This window comes from Corythoichthys intestinalis, chromosome 22 (genome assembly GCF_030265065.1).
Source record: "Corythoichthys intestinalis isolate RoL2023-P3 chromosome 22, ASM3026506v1, whole genome shotgun sequence".
Lineage (NCBI taxonomy): Eukaryota > Metazoa > Chordata > Actinopteri > Syngnathiformes > Syngnathidae > Corythoichthys > Corythoichthys intestinalis.
The window spans coordinates 29,398,035-29,420,322 of NC_080416.1; the positions used below are offsets into that span (position 1 = coordinate 29,398,035).

The window sequence follows — 22,288 nt, forward strand, 5'->3', positions numbered from 1 at the left end:
TGGCCAAGTCAAAGTCCAGACCTGAATCCAATCGAGAATCTGTGGAAAGAGCTGAAGACTGCTGTTCACAAACACTCTCCATCCAACCTCACTGAGCTCGAGCTGTTTTGCAAGGAAGAATGGGCAAGAATGTCAGTCTCTCGATGTGCAAAACTGATAGAAACATATACCAAGCGACTTGCAGCTGTAATTGGAGCAAAAGTTGGCGCTACAAAGTATTAACGCAAGAGGGCCGAATAATATTGCACGCCCCACTTTTCAGTTTTTTTTTTTGTTAAAAAAAGTTGAAATTATCCAATAAATTTTGTTCCACTTCACGATTGTTGTTGATTCTTGACAAAAAATTAAAATTTTATATCTTTGTTTGAAGCCTGAAATGTGGCGAAAGGTTGATAGGTTCAAGGGGGCCGAATACTTTTGCAAGGCACTGTATGTATGTGTATGTTGTTATTACTATTTTGTTATCATTATTACTACTATTATTATTGTTTTTCTTTGTCTGTAGTTAGTACAAAAATGTTCATGCTGGTGATTTTTGTTTCACAGGTATGGCGCTCATACTTTGAGCCTGAGCAAGATCGTTCCTCATCTGTGCACTCTGACGGCAGACCAGAACCCTCAGGTAAGAGCGGCTTTGCCATTATTTGCTAGAAGATGCACACTTTTGCTGGTCAGGGGGTGGGGAGCTAGGAAGTCGTTTGAGCCCAAAGCTGAAATCTGCTGCCCTCGTCTACCCGGTGATTAGCCACCCGCGCCCTGTCTCTACCAATCAGCATCCTGAACGCCCACCCCTCATTTGCCCTTTTTAATGGCATCCTGCGGTCCAATCACAGGAGTGCATTAAAATGAGTTAACAAGCCCTGCAGGGTTTATATTCTAATGTGCTATTGTCACAAATGCAGTTTAGTGGTGAAAGATTGAAACTAACCTGATGAAGCAAAAAGATTGAAATTGACACAGAAGATTGCCTAATCAAGGTAATGTACTTAATGCTGGTAATGCTCCTAATTGCAGGTGAGTGCTAGGCTGAAAGCTTCTCTGCTAATTTCACCATATGTGCTATAAATTGCTTATTTTTTTAGCATGTATTTTCTTGACTTTTTTTTTTTTTTAACTCTGGCTTGAGCAAAGGCTCATAGAAAGTTTAAGTTTGCCGATATACAGTGGCATTTTGGCATAAATATAAGATGAAATATTTTGTTTACATTTTTTAGATTTCACATTTGTAAAAAGAAAAATAAATACAAAAGCAAGTGCAAATACAGCATTTGCAACAAATTGTGTGATGCGGTATACACAATATATACTGCTATAATACCCATATTATTGCTGTGTACTGTTACAACAAGCCCTTTGTTGGACAGCTAAGGGGTCGTTATGTTGTTTATGGCAATTTTCCCGAATCATTGGAGCCTATCTTGAGTGTGAAGATAATTTTGGACAGAAATATAAACTGCTAAGCAGGACAATGTGGATAGCATAAGTCAAACTCGTATCCTGCGGGCCAAATCCGGTGTGCCATATCATCTTTTGTGGACCGCGAAAGGAAATCATGTTAATCAACTTTGTTTTCCACTGTTTTTTTTTTTTTTTTTTCCGTCCTCAATATTAATTAATATTTACTGTTTTTTTTTTTTTTATCCCCCTTTTTTAAAATATAAAGTATGTGAATAAACTTTTTTTTTAATCAAATGGAATAGAGAATATTTACTTTTATAAATAAGAGACCATTTCTTAGTTGTTGTTTTTTTAACTAATTCCTATTATTAGAAAAATTTAAATAAAATAAAAACGGTGATTAAAAACTGGAAAACTACATGTTAAAACATTACAAAACACAGATAATTTTCCATTTCCCCCCCTTTTTTCAATTACAACTTGAAAAAAACGTGAATAAAAAAATTTTAACTTTTCCCTCCTTTAAAGTTTTTTTTTTTAATGGATAAAAAACAAATTGTTAAAATAGAGGTTGCAATTAGGCTCAAAAACGTAAACTTTGAAAACTCATTAATGGTTGCAGCAGTTAGTGACTGACTAGTGAGCAATACTACCAAAACTACAATGTGATCCCTGTCAAAGATCACTTTGACAGCCCAGGAGTAAGACATTCAGATATATACTTTATATTAGGGATGTGAAGATATATCGAAAAGGTGATATATCGCGATACTTTGTAGCCCGAAAGGTTATCGATATGCTCCCACCAAGAATCGATATTTCATTACATCTAGGTCTGTAGCGATAACAAATTTTAGTAGGCGAAAATAATAAATATTACAAAAAAAACAAAAAAAACCCAATGCATAACGAGTCATTTGAAAGCTAAGATCAGAATATGAACGCCATTTTTGTTCTTTGCCAAGTAGAGCCCATCAAAAGTGTATTTTTGATCCAAAATGACTGTCATCTTGTCCTGCAAAGTGTGCATAATATCAATTTGAAGCCAAATTATTCATTTCCAATCGAAATATTCATAATGGGTGTGATTTTAAAGCTATTCTTAATGTAGAATCTGAAGGATGTGAGATTCACGCCAGAAGCCTTTATTTACATGTCGAACATGACATGATTTTATTTGGAAATGTTCACTGGAAGTGCGTTCGCTAAGCCGTTAACCGTAATCTTTAAATTCTGTTTAAAAAAAAAAAAAAAAACAGTTCTGTTTTCGTCATGCCTGTAGTGTCAGTAATTGATATTTTTTCCTTTTTCGCATCGTTTGCAAGTGCTGTAAACCAGCGAGTTTTCATGTTTGAAGTGTCATAACCGCAAATTGCATTTTGGAGAAGACTACCAATGTTTTATAGCAGGCTAAAGTGTAAATTACATTGTTTTTTCCCCCGATAGCCTCATGTTTTATATAGATGCTTCCTTATTTTGTATGTCTGAACTTGAATTCTATGGTATGTTGATGACCAACAAACATCTGTGAAAGAAATTGAGTCTCATATGCCATCAACACGCACGTGTGGCGAGTGCACGCAGCACACACAAACACGCACAGATATCTGCATGCACGCAGAAACTTACAAAATTACCGCCCTCATTTTTATTTACATTTGCATATTGCGACAGGCTTAGGTATCACTGTTTGAAATGAAAAGGAACCAACACATTGCCACCAAAATCTTCCATTTAAATAGTGTCTACGTCAGCTAACTGACTTCCATTGACAGCGCGAGACATCCAATTCATTTTGACTGAACAAATTTTCATTTGCTGCCACCCTCCCACTTTTAATGGATTGGACATCAACTAGTGGAATTGGAAGTGTGCTTCAACTTAAAAGCCATACTTAATTCCCTGGCCTGTGTCACATTTTATGTACGCTTTTAGATGCAGCTGTTTTGGTTATCAACACCATATCTGTCAATGTTTTGAATGAAATGCTTACTACTTTGATTTTCTGTGGTGCAGGTACGAGAGGCCTCCATCACAACAATAGTGGATGTTTACCGGCACGTCGGCGAAAGGGTACGAGCGGACTTGGCAAAGAGAGGACTGCCTGCCGGACGGTCAGTTGTTTTCACGCGCACGCCGGGACACACTCGAGCGCGCACACGCACCCATGGGCCGGTCAGTCCCAGGCCACGCCATGCACCACTCTGCCCTTCACAGAGACGCTTTTGATCCCGAGCACAATGCTGACTGGCATTGGTCGGCGGGGGCTGAAGGGCGGGCGAGAGTCATGTGTCTCTCGGTTGTCCCACTTGCATTAAATGATGGAATGATGTGAAAACTTCATATTGCCATTCTAGTCAAAGCAAAGTTTATTTATAAATTGCTTTATAGGACATATGACACAAATAAAAACATTTCCTGTCCATTTCTACATCCTCTTTGATGCTACAAGTTTTTCTGGTTAAAAGAGGCTACAATAGTGACAGTGATTCCTGTAGATCCAATAGAAAACATTATTAGATTTTTTTTGTAATACTGTGTTACCCCCCCCCCAAAAAATATATTGTAAAGTAGAAAAATTAAAGTTAATTACCCAATTACTGTATTAAGGATAAAACCAACCAAAACAAACGATTGGGTAAAAATTATATTGCAAAAAAAAATATTGAATATTGAACAAAGACAATATTAAAATATGTTGACAGCAAAACCTACAGAAAATGTTTTAAAAAGTATTGAAACATAACAGTTTTATTGGAAAAGACCAGAGTATTTAACTATGAATTATGTATTATATATCAGGGATTCCCCTATATTCGACAGATTGTGGCGCACCGCCACACTAAAATGAAAGCCGCCACGCCTGGCAAATGAGATGTATTTTATTTATTTATTTAAATAAAAAAAAATTTTTTAAGGCCGCTTCAAACTAGCGGCAGCCGAGTGGGAGGAGTTCAGCGGACACCTATTCATTGTGTATTGTAGCCTAATGTTCGTAACTATGCAGGCCCCCCCTTAAGAGACGCAAGGGGAACGAGTAGGAAGAATGGGAGAACGAGCGAGATAGCGAGAGATAGCGGTCGCATGTTGTAGCAGCCCGCTGTTATTTTGTTATTGTTTTTCTTTATTATTGTTACCACAATAAAGTGGGTAAGCAAATACAGACTTCTCTCCTTCTTGCCCATATCCGGGGCATTACAATAATTTGGATCGGACTTTTCGGCGAAAGTGAGCGGTGGACGGCCGTCTTGGACGGAAAGCAAACTTTGACTAACTTGCGCTGAGAGACTGCGGAGAGGCGGGGCCCAAAATAAAGCCTTGCTCTATTTTCAGAGCGTTGGTCACAGTAAACGATTTATCAGTTCAAGCAGAGTAAAATGATACATATTCACGGTACAAGAACGTCGTTTCTGTGTCCATCGATTGGTAAGAAAAGGCTGTTTGTACGAGTGACGTGTGGGCGCTCCCGTCAGGGGGGACATTTCACGTGGAGTGGCTATTTTTCGGCACAACACCGGCGCGCCAACTTCAGACAATTACGGCTGACGAAACTTTGATAAATGCGCCCCCCCACCCAAATTTCGCGAGCTCTGGGACACTCGAAAAATGACTCTCATACCTCTCCTTGCTAAGTTAATGGTACCTCGACGTGCCTTTGTGTGGAAATTTAGTTTACGAACAACGGGGAAAAAACTATTCACCTTCTCACCGAATCAAGTAAAACTCTTTACACGGCTATTAGAATTCCCCCAGTGCTCTAAATGGGTCAGTTGACAGAAGGACTGTTATTGTTGTGGTAATGTAGTACTTATGAGGGTCAAATAAAAGGAAAAAGGAGGACTACGACGGTGGTCTGCAACCCGCGGCTCTCGGGCCGCATGCGGCTCTTTAGCGATGCTTCGGAGCTTTTTTTTTTTTTTAAATGGAAAAAGATGGGGGAGGGAAATATATTTTTTTGTTTTAATAGGATTTCTAGGAGGACAAACATGACACAAACATTCTTTCAATTCATTAATATTGTAATGAAGTTAAACTTGTGGTGGCATAGTACAACAGAGTAGTCACGTGGTGCGTCATTCTCTATAGGATCCACTGCAGGGAAAACAAACATTTAATCATGAAGGCTAATTACGTATTTCTATAGTAGGCTAATATAGCTAGTATCGATAATTATAAGGCTTGTTAAAGGCTTTTAATTTTTTGTGGCTCCAGACATACTGTATCAGTTTTTTTTGTGTTTTTTTGGGGGTCAAATATGGCTCTTTCAACAGTTTGGGTTGCCAACCCTGAGTCACTACGAGATGTAAGTCGTACTATTGCCACGAGAAAAAAAGTCGCATTAGTACATCGGGTAACGTAGCTGTAATCAGCTACGCATTTTACATACATGTACTGTAGCTGAGAGGTACAACATTAGCCTGGCTAATGAAATATTTCAAATATATCTTTGTTATGGTTCTTCTTGGGGGAAAAAATGAAGGAAAAAAAATTCGCTGTGGCACGACATGGTGAGGCTGTCCGACTCCGATGCAGCCCACCACCACAGCTTCAAAAAATCCTAGGGGAAACACTGTATATATACTATCAAAAAAACTGCCAAGAAATGCAACATATACAAATCTAAGGGGAAAAATCTACAAAGTTAAAGCAATATTAAAAAAACAAAAATACAAAAAAATACAAAATGTGAAACAAGAAACAAAGTATTCAGTTGAAAAATATATCAATACTGGATAAGAAATAAGCAAAAGTGTAGCAATATTTTCAGAAATATTGTAAAATCAATTTTATTTAAAAGACTAATGACTTGGGGAAAAACACAACTGTTAAAAAAATTACCCCAAATATTAAGAAACGGGAATAAAATGTTAAATGGAAAATTTTAAAGTAACAACTGCAAAAAGAAATAAGAATAGAAATACAGGGATACTTCATGGCTCAACCTTTGCCCACTCAATCGCGGATTTTTAAAATTTTGTTATAGGAATAAAAAAAAGTTCTAAAAACATTGATGTCCACTTTATTTGCATCTATGTATGTATTTGCATTTTCACACACCCCCACCACGCACACCAACATGGACAGTATCATGAGGGAATGAATGTACAGCATGTATTATTTGTATCATTTATACATTGTTTGTTATGAATATTTTATTTACATGTCAAACTATTCTGTACTTACCCCATGGTAACATATACAGTCGTAGGGTTTCATATCCACTTATTGATTTTACATATAGGGCTGCAGCTAAAATAAATCGATTAATTATTTAGTTTTAATAATCGAGTAATCTGATTATGAACCAAACATTTGTTGCACAATAAATTTTAGGAGATGTAAAACAAAGTGTTTATACTTGAAATAATATTTATTTTGGCTTGACAAGATTGCACTTTCAAAAGAGCATTAAGGGGCAGTTTACATGGCGACTCTGGACATGAGGACGCAATAACTGTGTTGCGGAGTGACCTCGCGTTAGTACGGTGTCGGCGAAGACGGAAGGCAAAGACGCAAACCTTGGAATCCTGCCTCCAAAGTGGAATAATTCGATTGCGGGGGATTAAGGGGGGCTTGCATGCATGTCAAAAGCTCCTGCAGCGGGGGACCGCGCTGATAACATCAGCACTCGTACACGTCACATTGGGCGTGGGCAGCGGTGGTACTAAACATTAAAAACAGCAAATATCGCGGAATGTCGGCTTTAATTTACTGTTTTTATAAAAAAATTTTAATGTAAATATGTTGAATGTTTCCATTTTTGTGCCTTTTTGAACGAAAGAAAATGCCATTGCTTGGAGTGGGCGGGCAATCCGGGCAATGTTGTCGTCCTGGCTAAGGAGGTCAAAGTGCATCATTCGCTGTCGCCTTGTAAATCTGCACTGCCCCCTAGGGCCTGGCATGAATGCTACATCGTTTTCATGCGAAATTGCGACATTGTTTGAATGGAGACAGAACCATATAAATGCAAACATGAAATTTTTCGTCTTCTCGGAGAGTCACTATGTAAACGGCCCCTAAATGCGAATACAATATAAAAAAACGTGTTTCTTCAGACTATGCAGAATTGCACTTGGACAAGAGTAATAATTGCATTTAACAATAGATTATAATACCTTATCTCCGCCTCAAACACTAAAAAAAAAAGGATTAAATGAGGATAAGCACAACATAAGAATATTTGGCTAACTTGCATAGCAAGAGTCAGCTAGCTTAAATGCTTATTTATTTTTTTAAATAACAATGCCCTGAACTAAACATTCAAACACATATTCCCACAAAACAATTCTAAATATACTTAACTAAATCACGAAAACATAAACCTCTTACCTTATCAGTGACTAGGGTTGGGCATCGTTTGAAATTGAACAATTCCGGTTCCGATTCCACGTTTCGATTCCAGTTCTGAACAATTCCCGATTCCGATTCTTTTAAGAGGCAGGGTCCAAAAAAAAAAAAAATTGCAGGGTCCAAAAAAATGCATAGTTTATATTAAAGTCTTCTCAACGTTTTTTTGAAATTAAATGGACTTCTCATAGGGCTAATTATAACTTGTATACTGTATAAATATCAGTCTTTAAACTCGAGCAATTTTTTTCCGCTCGGCGATCACTGCATCGAAACAAGGAATCAAAATTTTAAAATTCGAACGATTCCGGGAGCATTGGAGTGTTAGAACCGGTTCCCATCGATGCTCGATGCCCAACCCTATCAGTGACCAGTTGGATTCAGATTTTAGACAAGTTATTTCATATTTACTGTTGCCAGCTGAGGGCACTGTATCCACCCAAATCAATAAAACTAAATGCAAACACTTTCAAAACAAATCATTACAACACAACTCTAATTAAACGAACTCTTGAAGCGGCAAAATTTGATTTGAAGCTTTTTTCTAATTGAATTACTCAATTGTTGTAGCACTACTTTTTTCAAAAGTATGTTAAATTAGTCACACAATAAGATAATCTATGGAAAATGTTTAAATTGTATGATTTCATTTATAGGTTGCCATTTGTACGTAACAGAGTGGACACGAACAGAGGGGCCATGTTGTGCTAAAGTTAGCATGCCACCTGGCTTTGCTAGCATAATAGCATTACCATTACAACACCACTGTAATTAAATGAACCATTTGATGTGAAGCTTTTTTGTAATGCCAATAATTAGCATTTGAAGGGATAATACCAATGGCTAAAGTTTTTCATCTCTAGCTGCGTGCTGAAGGTTATTATTATAACTCTCCTCGTCATCCGTGTCTGAATAATGTGCTGACTGCTACCAGTGAGCGTTGCGTCTGCGAATGCCGACCATGTGTCATGTGTTGTGTACATCAAGTCTCCAGTGTAAACACACAGTTGTCTGGAAGGAAGTGCATGACCGACAGTACTTTAACGTAGGTTTCACAACAGAGCTGAGCTGAAGTCTCTCTGACCGTATCGCATATCAACGGGGGAAGAGTTTACATCAGATAAGGCCGAGAATGAGGACACAGCGGTAGACAATGAAGGGAGCTGACAAAAGATTGGCAGAAAGGGTGAACCCAGAAGTGAATACCCAAAAATTGGACTTTTAATACCATTAGGCTACAATTCATGCACAAACTGTTCAACTGAATGATGACAGGCAAGGAAAACCAATCCATTATGAAGTTCGATGCTGACATAGCTAGCACTCGTTATTCCTATTTTTATTTTTTATTTATTTTTTTTTTTTAACTAAAAATTAAATAGGGGACACTCTTATGTCTCAGTACTTTTCATCCAAAAGTTAAACCTGCAAATCCAGTATGAAAATCAAAATTCAATGACTCAAAATGTGCGATTATTAGCATCAACGATTTGTGGCGAACAGTGTCGGCCCTCAGCATAGGCAGCTAGAAGGTTGCCTAGGGTGCCATGTAGTGAAGTGGAGGTAGGGAAATACTCAGGGTGGAGGTGGTACTCATGCTACGCTTCGCGAACGTTTTCCAACATATCAAGTACAGTTCAATATGCTACGTAAAGAAAAAAAAAAATTCTTTCCAAAAAGACCCCTAGTCTGAATCTGTGACCGTAAGTTCAATCATGACCTGACGGCTTGAGCCTTTTCAGGCTCTTATTTTGTTCCTCTCGCCTTCTTGTTGACAGTGAAAGGTGCAGGGAGGGGCTGTGCATCATCTCACTGTGTTAGCAGCTAGCACGATTGATAAATGAATGTCTCACTCCTGTTGCTATCAACACGACATTTAAGACTTTTATGAAAAAGTCCAAGCCTTCAGGTGCTGCTTTAACCCTCCTGTTAACAGACTTTTGTTGGGTCAGTTTGACCCCAGGAATGTGCATGTTTCGACAAATTATTAAAAATTAAGCTCAGACACATTGGCTTCCATTGACAGCAATAAACGTCCAATCCAATTTGGACTGGGAGGGGAAGAAAACTGTTCAATTTGCCCTCTGTGAGTAAACATCCAAATAATATAAAATAAAATATACAGTATATAGTAAATTATAAAAAAATAGCTAGATCAAATAATAGAGTAATCGATTACAAACAGTAAGTGCGTTGCAGATTGCAGTAATATTTATCTTGGCTTGCAAAGATTATGCTTTCAAAAGAACAGTAAATGTTTAAGTGTTTCTTCAAACTATAAAGAATTGCACTTTCATTTTATAAGAGTAATAAATGCATTTAAAAGTAAATGAAAATACCAGAGATTTGACTCAATCAATATAAAAAAATTAATGGGTATCTATGTACAACAAAAGAATTGGCTAACTTGCATAGTAAAAGTCCGCTAGCTTAAATGCTATAAAATGCTAACTTTTTGTTGTTGTTTTTTGTTGTTCAAACACATATTCCCACAAACTAAATAACGGATGCATAATCAAACGTAGAGGTAGTTTCACGGGTTACGAACAAGTTCCATTCCTGCTCTGGCGACGTACCCCGAAGTTCTGCGTATGTTGGAATTAACCATTTAAATTCCTCTAAATACCCCCCAAATCTCAAAATAATCATCCAAACACATGTATTATATGTCATTGTGCCGTCCTCACCAAGACGTTGGAGCTAAGTCCTATCTAGACAGCAAGCTAAGCTCCTAAATGACGATGTCAGACATCCGTGAGGTTTGCTGACTTTATTCAGTTGCTCGTGAGATCAACACTTGTAGAATGAAACTAAACTAAAAATGAAATTAAATCAGTTTCATCTTCAATGACAGCAATTCAGATTTGCTTTTATAACTAGCTGCTGCTACAGCAATAACATTATACACAAACGAATAGCATGTAGCAGTTAGTGCCTGAACGATATATTGTTTAAACATCGCCATCGCGATGTGGGCATGCGCGATAGTCCCATCGCAAGGACGTGCGATAGTTTTTTTGTTTGTTTTTTTTCTGATCCACAAACCCTTGATCTGCTTCATTCGCTCGCACAGCCTCTCTCACCCCCTTTCCCAGCTCTCAGTCACTGCAGCACTTGCTTATTAAAGTTAACGATGGCTTTGATCTGGTCAAAGAAGCCGGGCAGCAATCTGTCAAACAAACTGTTTAACTTGTTAAACAGTTTCTGCAAAGGAGCGCGGGCTGGAATGAATGTGTGTGTCTGTGGGGGGAGAATGTGGAGACGTTCGAGACATATAAAATAAACGCCAGAAGTGATTATGAGGAGTTTGTAATTTCTACATGTCACTCTAAGAGTCACAGCCATGTTAGGTAAATAAAAGCATTTAATAAAGCCAAGCATTTTTCTACTACAGTACTTTATTCTTGTTTAAAAATGATTCAGTGGGACAGTTATGTTTAAAACTGATCATAATTATTACATTTAAAGTGCTTAAAAAGCATTTATTAGAGGGGGGGGGGGAAATATATATATATATATATATATATATATATATATATATTTTTTTTTTTATCATACTTTGGGGGGGAGGGGTGAAGAAAACACATGTCTTATATGTATCTCTTTCCAGTGCTAGATCTGAATAAATACATTGAGCGCATACACACACAAAAAAAATGGGGGGTGGGCGGGTGGCGTTTATGCGCTACTTCGCGGTTTTTCACTTATCGCGGCGGGTTCTGGTCCCTATTAACCGCGAAAAACGATGGAATACTGTACACTGTGGTCATGATGAGTCATCCAAAGTCTTTCCAAAGAGCCATTCAAGTCATCTTGTAAAAATGTCTTTTAAAAAAAATATATATATATATTTCTTTTTTAATATCGCAATATAATATCGCAATATATCGCAAACACCAAAAAAATCGCAGCAATAGTTTTTTCCAATATCGTTCAGGCCTACAGCATATCATCAAAAACAATTACATACACTCGGCCCAAGTATTCGACCACAACTGATAATGCCTAATAAATAGTACAAAAGGTGTAATATACAGGTTTGTCCTCTGTGGATGCTTCACAAGCAACAAATGTACGCGCAGTCTTTCTTTCTTCTTCTGTCTCACTTACTCGGCTGCTCGACTGCTCTTCTTCGCGTGTAGAAGTACTACTTGCTCTCTGCTTTCTGCGCCAAAGTGAAAGCATATATCATAAAACTCAACATTATTTTAAAAAAACATTTTAAAAAACGAGACAAAATAGCGGACGACACTCCGGCGTCGGGTACGTTTTAACCCAGGGACTACCTTATTAGCTCAAACAAAAACATACCTTATGTTGGTCTTAACAGAGAGCAGCTGGATTCAGCTATGGTAGACGAGTTATAGCATATTCACTGTTGCCATTAGAGGGCGGTGTACCCACCCAAATCGATAAAACTAAGTGCAACAGTTTTAAAACAAACCATTACAGCGTCACTCTAATTAAACGAATCTTCGAAGCAGGTAAATTTGATTCGAAGCTTTTTCCGATGGAATTACTCGAGGTAATCGATTAATCATTACAGCAATAGTTAAAATTTGAAACGGGTCAATATGACCCGTCAACGTAACAAGAGGGTAAACAGCGACAGAAATATACCCTTTAAGTTGTGATAATGCATTATTTACAAAATACATATTGTCATTATGGGGGAGGGGGGGCTACACTTTCTAGGCGAAAGTGTATATGCACCCAGTCACCCACCCTGGTGACGAGCACAGCGAGTCAAATGCGGTGAGAAAGGGAGACAGCATTAGCCCCTCCCACTCTGAAATAGTGCGTGTGTTTGTGTGTAATGTGTATATGTGCGTGTATGGCGGGAGGTTATGTAAAGGGTAACCAGATCTGCTGGCTGCTAATCACACGCAGTCAAACTTGGCTTGACTGTGTTTTTTCCTTCCCCTGCCTGTGATTGACACATCCAGTCACGTATGTAGAACAGTAGGTGGTGCTTGGTTTGCGTGCATGCTCGGCCCTCCCCTCACGCCCCCCTCCTTTTCGGAGAGCCACTGCACCATGTAGGATACAAAGAGCTGAAGAACGGAGCGTGTCACCGCTTCTGGGAATATGGCGCGGAACTAGGAGCTTCTTCTCTCTTCGGCGATTTGATATGCAAATGAAGGGAGGGCAATCAACCCATTTTACAAGTCGGAATTCAAGCGGTGAGCAAAGCGCGCTCTACCCCCCGGGGTGTGTTGCGCTTCTATTTTGGTCATACATGTGCAAGCCGGCGGGGCGACGTCCATCTTGTGTTGTTGTTGTGTCGACACACCCACCCGGCGAGACGCTCACGTGCGGCGACAAACACGTTTCAGAACCAGTATTGACAAATGCATTCAGTCATGGTGCTCGATTAAATGTTTGTTTTCTTCTCCTTGTAGGTTGCAGACCATATTTACGCGCTTTGATGAGGCTCTGAATTCAGGCAACATGGCTCTCAGCCCCAGTCATGGTCAGTCGATCGTCTTGTTTACTTTGCTAAATGATGAACACCATCTTGTTGGAATGACAAAATTGTTTTGCTCCTGTGTATTTATACAGTATATATTAGTGCGTGTGATGGCTTGACCGTCTGCTCTTGTGATTGTGTCACTCCCTTGCCATGTAATAGAATCTAACAGGATTAGTAGTCTAGTGTATGTGTGTGTGTGCATGTGTGTGTGTGTGCACAGCAGTACAGTGGACAGTGCGTGACCTTTTCATTGTTTAAGTATAAATAGAATCAGTGTTGTCATGCTGTGTCGGACAAAAATATATGCATGATATTACAACGATACCACGTCTTTTAATGTATTTATTTTGCTACTATTTTCATATACGTAGTTGTTTTAAATGGAGACATTTTGTATAGTTGTTTCGCTATTGGTAATATCAATGCCCGATTTAAAAAAAAAAACAGGCTTCTTCAAAATGTGTGTATATTTCTTTTAATTCAAATATTATTTTATCAATTTGCTTCCCCCCCCCCAGATAAAAAGTATCTCAAAAGGTTGTTTTTAAAAATGCAAATTTTTTAAGTTTGAGTAAATTAAAAAATAAATTATTGTTAATATTTTTCCAATTTTTGATGATTCATAACTTGACTTCCTTTAATTGCATTTCATGTAAAATTTAATTCTATGTGAAAATATTTTTTGATATGTAAATGTATATTTTTATCCCGAATGGAATTTTTTTTTTTTTTTTTTGCAAAGGATACAGAGTTTGTTTTTTGAACGACATTTCTTTTACATTATTATTTTTATTCGTATTAATGATATTTTTATTAATAAAATTAGGGCTGTCCCAAACGACTAATTTTCTCCCGATTAGTCAGCCGGCTATTTTTACGATTAGTTGACTAATAATTAAAAAAAAAAAAAAAATTCAACTAATTTAGCAATTAATTTTTTGTTGATGCTTATTAATTCACAAAAAAAAATTGGGAACACTTGAATTCTTTAATAAAGTGCAAATAAACACATAAATAACAAGAATAAATCACAAAAAAACAATTAGGTCAAATGCTGATAGCATTAACTAGTGCAAAAGAATGGAATGTTAACAGATTCAAAACACTGACTTTGCCTTTCCAAAATGATTCAAAACAGTAACAACAATTGTTATTTGTATGACAAACATGACGTGCTTTTATTTTGAAATGTTCACCAGAAGTACGCTAAACCGCTAACCGTAAGCTTTACACTCCGCAAAAAAAGCACTTTTCTTCATTGCATGTAGTGTCAGTAATAGTTTTTTTTTTTAAACGCCGTTAACAGGCGATTTTTGAAGTGTCACCTTTTAACCGCAAGTTTGCGTTTTGGAGAAGATGTTTTTTAGCAGGCTAAAGTAGGTTGTCTTTTTTCCCTATTGGCCTCAATATAGCAATGCTAACGTTTACAGTGTTTAATATAGATGTGTTTCTTTCTTTAGTACGTCTGAACTTTAATTCTATGGCGTGTTGATGACCAATAAACATCTATGAAAGGAACTGGAGTCCCATATGCCATCTACACGCATGCACAAATGCATGCATGCACGTGGCGATAAAACGCAGCCGTAAAATTACCGCCCTCATTTTTATTTATCGTGCAATAAATGGACTCATTGCATATCGCGACAAGCTTAGCAACCTCAATAAAACATGTCATTAGTTACTTAAATGGATTTACGATCTGCCAGCTTGTTGTCTCCTGTCTTCCAAAATTATAACTGGGTGACAGCGCTTTAGGTGTTCATTCACAGCCCGTGGGCAGCCTGGTGTGCAAGCTTGGCATTGAAGAGACAGGACACAAGAGTGTACCCTCCTTTGTTTCGTTGAAATAAGTCAAATGTTTTGGCCACTCTGGTGCGCTTTTTTGGCTTAATGCCGCTTTACCCGCTTGCATACCGAGCGTTAGACAGACATTCTCAACTTTCCTCGCATATTTTTTTTTTTACATTCACCGTCGACGGGAAGTTGTGCTCGTCGATGCATGTACGTCATCAATGACATCGACTAGTTGGGACAGCTCTAAATACAATATCAATCTTAACATTTCGATTCCATAATTATTGGTTGTCAAGTACATTATTTTTTTGGTTTAGTTTTTATTTTTTATCCTGAAACTTAAAGAGCTTTTTCAATCATTTTTTAATTTTTAATGGTTTTTTTTTCCCATTTGAATAGTGTCATTTTCTATACCTTCGCTGCCAAATGTAAGCCGCTCATATTGCGTTCATGTTAGTCCTGCTATTAGCCAGACACTGTAGTGTATCTTTAGGCTGAGGTGTCACTGTATATCACACACATCAGCTTGCTTATTCCAAGCGGCTCTTTTCAAAGATGCTGTCTCTGGTGGCAACCGAGGTTGGACGGTGGAGAGGAGGCCAAACTGGCAGACAGAGCGTGTTTACTTTTAACCCAAGCAGCTGCGTGGCTGCGCATTGGCTCTGGTATTAATGAGCATGTATGTTAGAATCATTAGAATGCAGCAGGGCATGTCCGATTTAAACTGTAGTTGGAAGTGGGTTGTCATTGGGCGTTAGTGTGTTGTTAGTTTGTTGTTCATTTGACATTCGTGTGAATGCTTTTCTTGGTCATAGTTTTTATGGGAAATAAATCACTGTAGCAATGCTTGAAATGCAATTTAGAGGACATTTTGTTCATTTCAAGGTTCATTTGTCCTTCAGCAATATGAAATCTGGTATGCATGTCTCTCAGTGTTAAGAACTGTTCAGACCAGACGCATTTTGTCCCGCTCGCGTAACGTTAAAATAAGCAACAAAACTAATTTAATCTCGTAATATTACAATGTATGACTTTATTCTCGTAGTATTATCTCCCAATATTTTGACTAATCTCGTAGTCCTATTTAAACTAGCATAAGGCTCGTTATGGTTTAGTCTCCCAAACATGTTTTAGCTCTTCATCGTCTCATCTTCGTCATAAAAAAAAGTGTTCGTTGACGAAATATTTTTGTCATCGTTGACAAAAACAACACTGATTTGCTCAAACCTGGCATTTTAACGTGTTATGGCCATTTTTAAAAAAAACTGGAGTTTTTGTCCAACAATTAATTTTAAAACACGTATTCTAGAGCAGGGGTGTCAAACGTGCGGCCAGGTCCAATAAGGTCCGCGGGGTTTGTTCTTTCTAGCAGGCACGTTCTAGCTCATTCATTCTGTACATACATACAGAATCACATGCTTTTATTTTGACATCACATCGGGCTGGGCGATATGGCCTTTAGTACCTATCACGGTAAATTGAGCAGATTTATCTTGATAACGATAAATGATGCTAAATTCACCCAAACGGACTGTTATATGAATTGAAAATCTGAATAAATGCATGAAATACAAATAAATCATTTCTCATTGATTTATTTACCAGCTTTCAATTTAACATATTTAACAATTGTATATTCAGTGTAAACTTTAAGAATATAAAATTATCTTGTAAACAACAAGCATTAATATATAAACATTTAAAATGGCTTGTATGATTTAAACAATGTACAACATTATAAATATTGATATGGCAAAAATGTAACACAAATGACTTACAGCAAGAGGGTCTTAAACAGTTCACCTCAAACAGGGGACCGAGTATCAGACAGCTTATTGTTAATGGCTGCTGTGACATGATCACTCAAGTGTTTAAGTGGTAACACTTTATAATAACCATCCGTTTTACTAGTTAATAGATCATTAGTAAACTGTTGATAAATGATTTATTGTTGATTTGTGAAGTATTTGTTAACAGTTTGTTAAGCATTTACAGGGTGTTCTTAACCTGAAACACAGTTTGTGTAGAAACGTTTCAAGTTTTTGTGTGTAACGTTTGGCATTTCTATCTTTTCAGGTTAAGAAATGCCGTTCACTTCAAAAGAAAAGGCATTTTGATAAGGCATTTTGCAGGCAGCGCTCATTTGCACATTTATGGAAATCTGCCATAGAACCAACAAATATTTGTACTTTTCTTTGTATATTTAACCAATAAAACTTATGACCTTCAACATAAAGTGTATATAGTTTTATTAAGAGCCATCAAGTAGCATGGGCATTTAGAATGGGGTCAACCATATTGGAACACCCTGTAAATGCTTAACAAACTGTTAAAAAATACTTCACAAACCAACAATAAATCATTTATCAACAGTTTACTAATGATCTATTAACTAGTAAAACGGATAGATATTATAAAGTGTTATCGTTAAAGATCCTACTGCGAAAAAGTAGCATGTTAACATTTTCTGAAATACACGCATGCACCCCCCACATACACACACACACACACACACACAAAAACACACACACATTAATCTAGACTGCTCAAACTCTTATGCCAATGAAACATTCAAGATTTTATGATGGCAGTAATGACACAGAATAAAGCAAGCACATACAGGAATAATAGCTGTGGCCATTAAACGGTCATAGTTTAGGCTACACTCATTGATTATACTTAATGCTGAATGATGACCATTATAAAAGCTATCAGAGAAGTCAAAAACACACACACACACATAGATACAAAATAACACGACATACTGATTGCTCGGTGCAGTCCATGCCAAAAGCAGTGCTCCCGCATCAATTCATTGAGTTCCGCCGCTTCGAAAACGTTAGAGCTGCAGTCGGAGTTTATGGCGACCTCACGTCTCATGAAGAGAGCATTTGTTTCCGGTGTTTTGCCAAAATGTCATACATCTGCGAAACGTCCTACAGGTGGTAGCCTTTTTACTATTATCCGACTCCATCACGTTCACTTGTAGCGTTAGCACACCGGTTGATAGCAACATGCTTCTGTTTGTTTTTCCGGATAGCCACGTGACTTCACACGTAAGTACATAGACTGAACTTTCTTAAAGGGGAATGAGCATAGCTGAACTACACATAGTCAAAGCGGGCCGAAAAGACATTTTTTCGTTTCATTAAAAAACTAATTTACGTCGGTCATCGCAACCCATCTCGGTAACGTTAAATTTTCGGTAAACGGCCCAGCTCTAACGTCACATTTGTTAGTTCAGCCACTTCCCTGTCAAAATGGAATTGACATCTAGTGCAGTCAATGACAGCCAATTAATCAACAAAAAAGCGACCCAAAAATGCACCGAAATCAACAGGAAGTAAGGGTGTAACGGTACATGTATTTGTATTGAACCGTTTCGGTACGTGGTGCTCGGTTCAGAACAGAGGTGACCGAACGAGTTTCTGACATAATGTAACCCTTACTTTTCGAGGCTGTGAGTCGATCGGGTTACAGTTTCTTTGTGTAGATTATATTTTCTCCGTCTTCTCTACTATAATGAGGACCAACACGGTAGGACACTAGACACCTAGGACACCCAAAAACGTCAACGGCGCAACAACGTGGCCGCCGCGAGAACGCAGTGAAACGCGGGCATTAAAGTCAATCAGCCAATGCACACCAGTCGCAGTGCATCCGCGTGTTAGACGCGTCCCAGAAGCGGCTCAACACGACGCACGCAAAAAGAACGGCAGAGTTTATTATTTGACGCGAGACGTGACCCTCCTGCATCAATACTATGTTCGGTGTTCGGCCATTCCTTGCTACGCGGCGAAACGCCCTACACAATGCTCAGCGTGCTTGCGCAAGCATCCGCACGCATGCGCACATCGGTTATGAGCGGCGAGTACTCACTATTTTTGTTTTTATTTAGTTTTTTTAGAACCTTTTCGTTGCCTCAAATATTTTTGCATGTATTACCCTCTCATACTTTTAACCATTGTGCTCTTCTGTGTTAGCTTTGAAGCAGTTGACCACATTAGTCACGTAGCGTATTTAAAACCGTCCTTATTTGATATGACTACATTTAAGTATTTTCTTATGGCATGTTTTTAGTACGTTCTGCCTGTATGCATCTAAACAAAACAAGTTTAGAGCGCACGGTTGTACTTTGGGTGTCAAATTCGACTAATGTAGGACATTTTGCCGATGTAGCAGATTTTGGCAGAACACTGGTAGCTAGGATCGGGCAGACCGGAAGTCACTCATGTAAAAATACGGTGGATTCGGTCGATTTTCAAACTAATATGCAATCGTAACCCACTTTTTGAGGCCATCAGATCTCTTGAGTGGTAGATTGGGGCACAGTTGACTTGTCTTTGTTGATTTACTGCTGTCTTCTCTGCTATAATAATAACCGACACAGCCCCGTGTTCAATACAAAACCTTCCTACCACAACAAAACCAGTAGGAACTAATATTCACATAGGAACTAAAGTTATACAACATAAAGTATACAATATAAATGAATACTACATCACATTTGTAAATTATAAACACATAATAAAATAAATAGTAGCCCATTTAAATAAAAAAAATTGAAATGAAGTAAAACATAAGAATAATACACAGATCCTGCTTACACAATTTATTAATTTCTATGCGGTGCTTTAACTTGAGAAAATCCACCAATAAAGCTTTTGAAAATAGTTCATATGAAAAAAAAAATGATTCATTGAGGCATTTCATTTGTAAAATACATGTCAAAATCTTTGTCATTGGGATTGCTTTTCTCTTTAGCACAGGACTTCTTTTTTCTTCTTTCTTTCAGAAAGAAAGCTGACCAATACGCGGGGTCTGAAAGGCAAATTGTTGTTGGATTATCTTTAAATACCCGCTACTTTTTGAGCAGAATTCTAGCTTTGTATTGGCTAATGTTCCCATTGTTGAAAGCACAAAGGTGTGTAATAAACAACTAGCACATTTATATTTTGCATTTTGTTTTCTTACTGTACCGAAAATGAACCGAACTGTGACCTCAAAACCGAGGTACGTACCGAACCGAGATTTTTGTGTACCGTTACACCCCTAACAGCAAGTGACTCAAAATCAACAGGTAGTGACCAATGAACAGGAAGTGGCCCGGAAATACCCCACTATAAACAGGATAGGATTGCAAATGTACAGGAAGTAATTTGTAAGTACCCTAAAATTACAAGGAAGTGACCCAGAATTATTTCTTATGCTTCCAACAATAGACGTCCAATTGACTTAAACTTGGAGGGCTTGGTGTGAATGCTCATATTTCAGTGCCATTGACGGCACTAGACATCCAATGGAAATTCTGGCGCCGTCAACGGCAGCCGGTGAGTTAACTTACTTGGCGAAAAATAACTAGTCCAGCCCACATGAGAAATAATTGCCATGAATATGGCTCGCGAATGAAAATGAGTTTGACACCCCTGTACTAGAGGGGTGGACAGCTTTAAATCACTTTGCCGACATTTGAACAGCAACAAAAGAGTGTCACTAAAACTAGCCTAATGCAGAGTATTTAGTTGGAGCCATTAAACCTGAAAAGGGAAAGAAGTAATCGCCCTCTTCAGGGCTTTGAGGCAGCTGTTGCGGAGTAAAGGGAGGGGGAAGAAGGATTTAGGAAAAGAGGAAGTTGACCAAGATTTTGGTCGTCAGTCGTCGGGTCGCTGCCTCTCGTGCCTGTCGCCTCCTAGTCCCCATTCATCATGACGGGCACACAGCGAGGCTGAAAGGGAGGAGGTGAAGAGGAAGATTTTAGTCAGCTCCAGCTATGGCTTTTGGGAAAGATGGCGGCGGTAAGCGTGCGTTGTTTAATCCCATCTTGCTGTGTTGTCGCTGGCACCAGAACAAAAGATAATCACCATAGGGTATCAGATTAATCCATGAAAGCTCTGCTTTGGTAAATTCCTTTGTGTTACGGGTGAATATTGTTGTAAGGATGGCAATTTAGTCACCTGACTGGAATCACTGTTTTTAATTCTCTGTTTATCTGGAGTGCTGGAGAGTCTGAAGCAAGAGTGTGAAGTTTAACACTTACTGTATACTGGGGCCGGTGTCCTCTAATTACTGTGTATGACAACGGGATGCAGTGTCTCTGTATGAAAGCCCGTCCCATCCAACAACGACCTACCTTCTCTGGGTTCTGTGTTGTAGCTTGTAGTCGATTTTTTAAGTCTCAAACAGCGTAAGCGTGACTGAACATAGATTTAAAAAGTATTTACATACACACGCTCTATGAAAATAATTGAAAATGAATTTTACTGAACTTTTGGGGGGAGAAATTTTGCATTTCAGAGTGTTAAATTGTGATGTGCATTTGTTGTGGTCTGTGAAAAAGACTCGTATCTGTAGTGCAGCCATTTGGCAGGATCTCTTTCGGCAACATTCACGCCCTAGGAATTAGGGGTGGGAACAACTGAGTAATTCACGAGATGATAAAATTTGCGATACAAGGTTTGATATGGCGAGACAACAATTATCGATACATGAGTCAGGAAATCATTCTAGGATATTCTACAATCTGACTAATAAACAGAAAAACAAGCTCTTTTCAAATGTTTTGCTCTGAATTGGAATCAGTTTATCACTTGTAGACGCAAGAGCGTAGGTTTGGTCATAATATTGGTCGGGAAGATATAACCGCATAACCTGCATGTACACTTTATGCTGGGATGGGACATTAATAAAATGAAACAGATTGGGTGAACAGGGTCAGGGCTACATTTCTCATCAATAAGAAGCTTATTAATTGATAGGCTAAATGATTAATGCAAAATAAATCTGTATATACTTATACTAACTTTCACGCCGCAAATTTATGATGTCTTAATCTGCTGTTTTTGTAGTCAAATCATTTTCTCCATCTTGTTTAGAGTGTTAAAACTAGTTAACAGATTAATGCGTCAGATTCTTCCACTTTAAGTACTATTTGTTCTTATTAAGCCCATACATCTAAAAGTCTGTCATTTTTCACCTAAATGAAGAAAAAAAAATCAAATAATGCTTTAAAGAGCATACGACAGGAGGAAAAAAAGTCTTAAATAGCATTATTATGTGAATTAGAATCATATTTTGAGACGATTCGACTATATACAACAATTTAGCAAAGCGCAGATGATGAGATATTAGTCTTTTAATCTGCCGGTTAGCCACGCCTACCATTATAGGGCTCGAGCGTCCCCAACAGGTGGATGACGTCAGCGGGAGACTTGGCTCATCGGTTTTACTATTCAGCCCATTGAGGGGGAATTATTCAGAACGAGGAAAACGCGA

General features: G+C 38.1%; 1 protein-coding gene across 5 annotated transcripts in view; it reads left to right on the forward strand.

Moving 5' to 3' along the window:
• The window catches only part of clasp2 (cytoplasmic linker associated protein 2), a 153,035-nt gene that overhangs the window by 37,004 nt on the left and 93,743 nt on the right, over positions 1 to 22,288 (forward strand). For all 5 annotated transcript variants that reach the window (XM_057827956.1, XM_057827947.1, XM_057827948.1 and 2 more), the window contains exons 5-7: positions 547 to 622; positions 3,415 to 3,512; positions 13,149 to 13,219. In XM_057827956.1, coding sequence (XP_057683939.1) covers positions 547 to 622; positions 3,415 to 3,512; positions 13,149 to 13,219 — 245 coding nt within the window. The remainder of the gene's footprint in view (positions 1 to 546; positions 623 to 3,414; positions 3,513 to 13,148; positions 13,220 to 22,288) is intronic.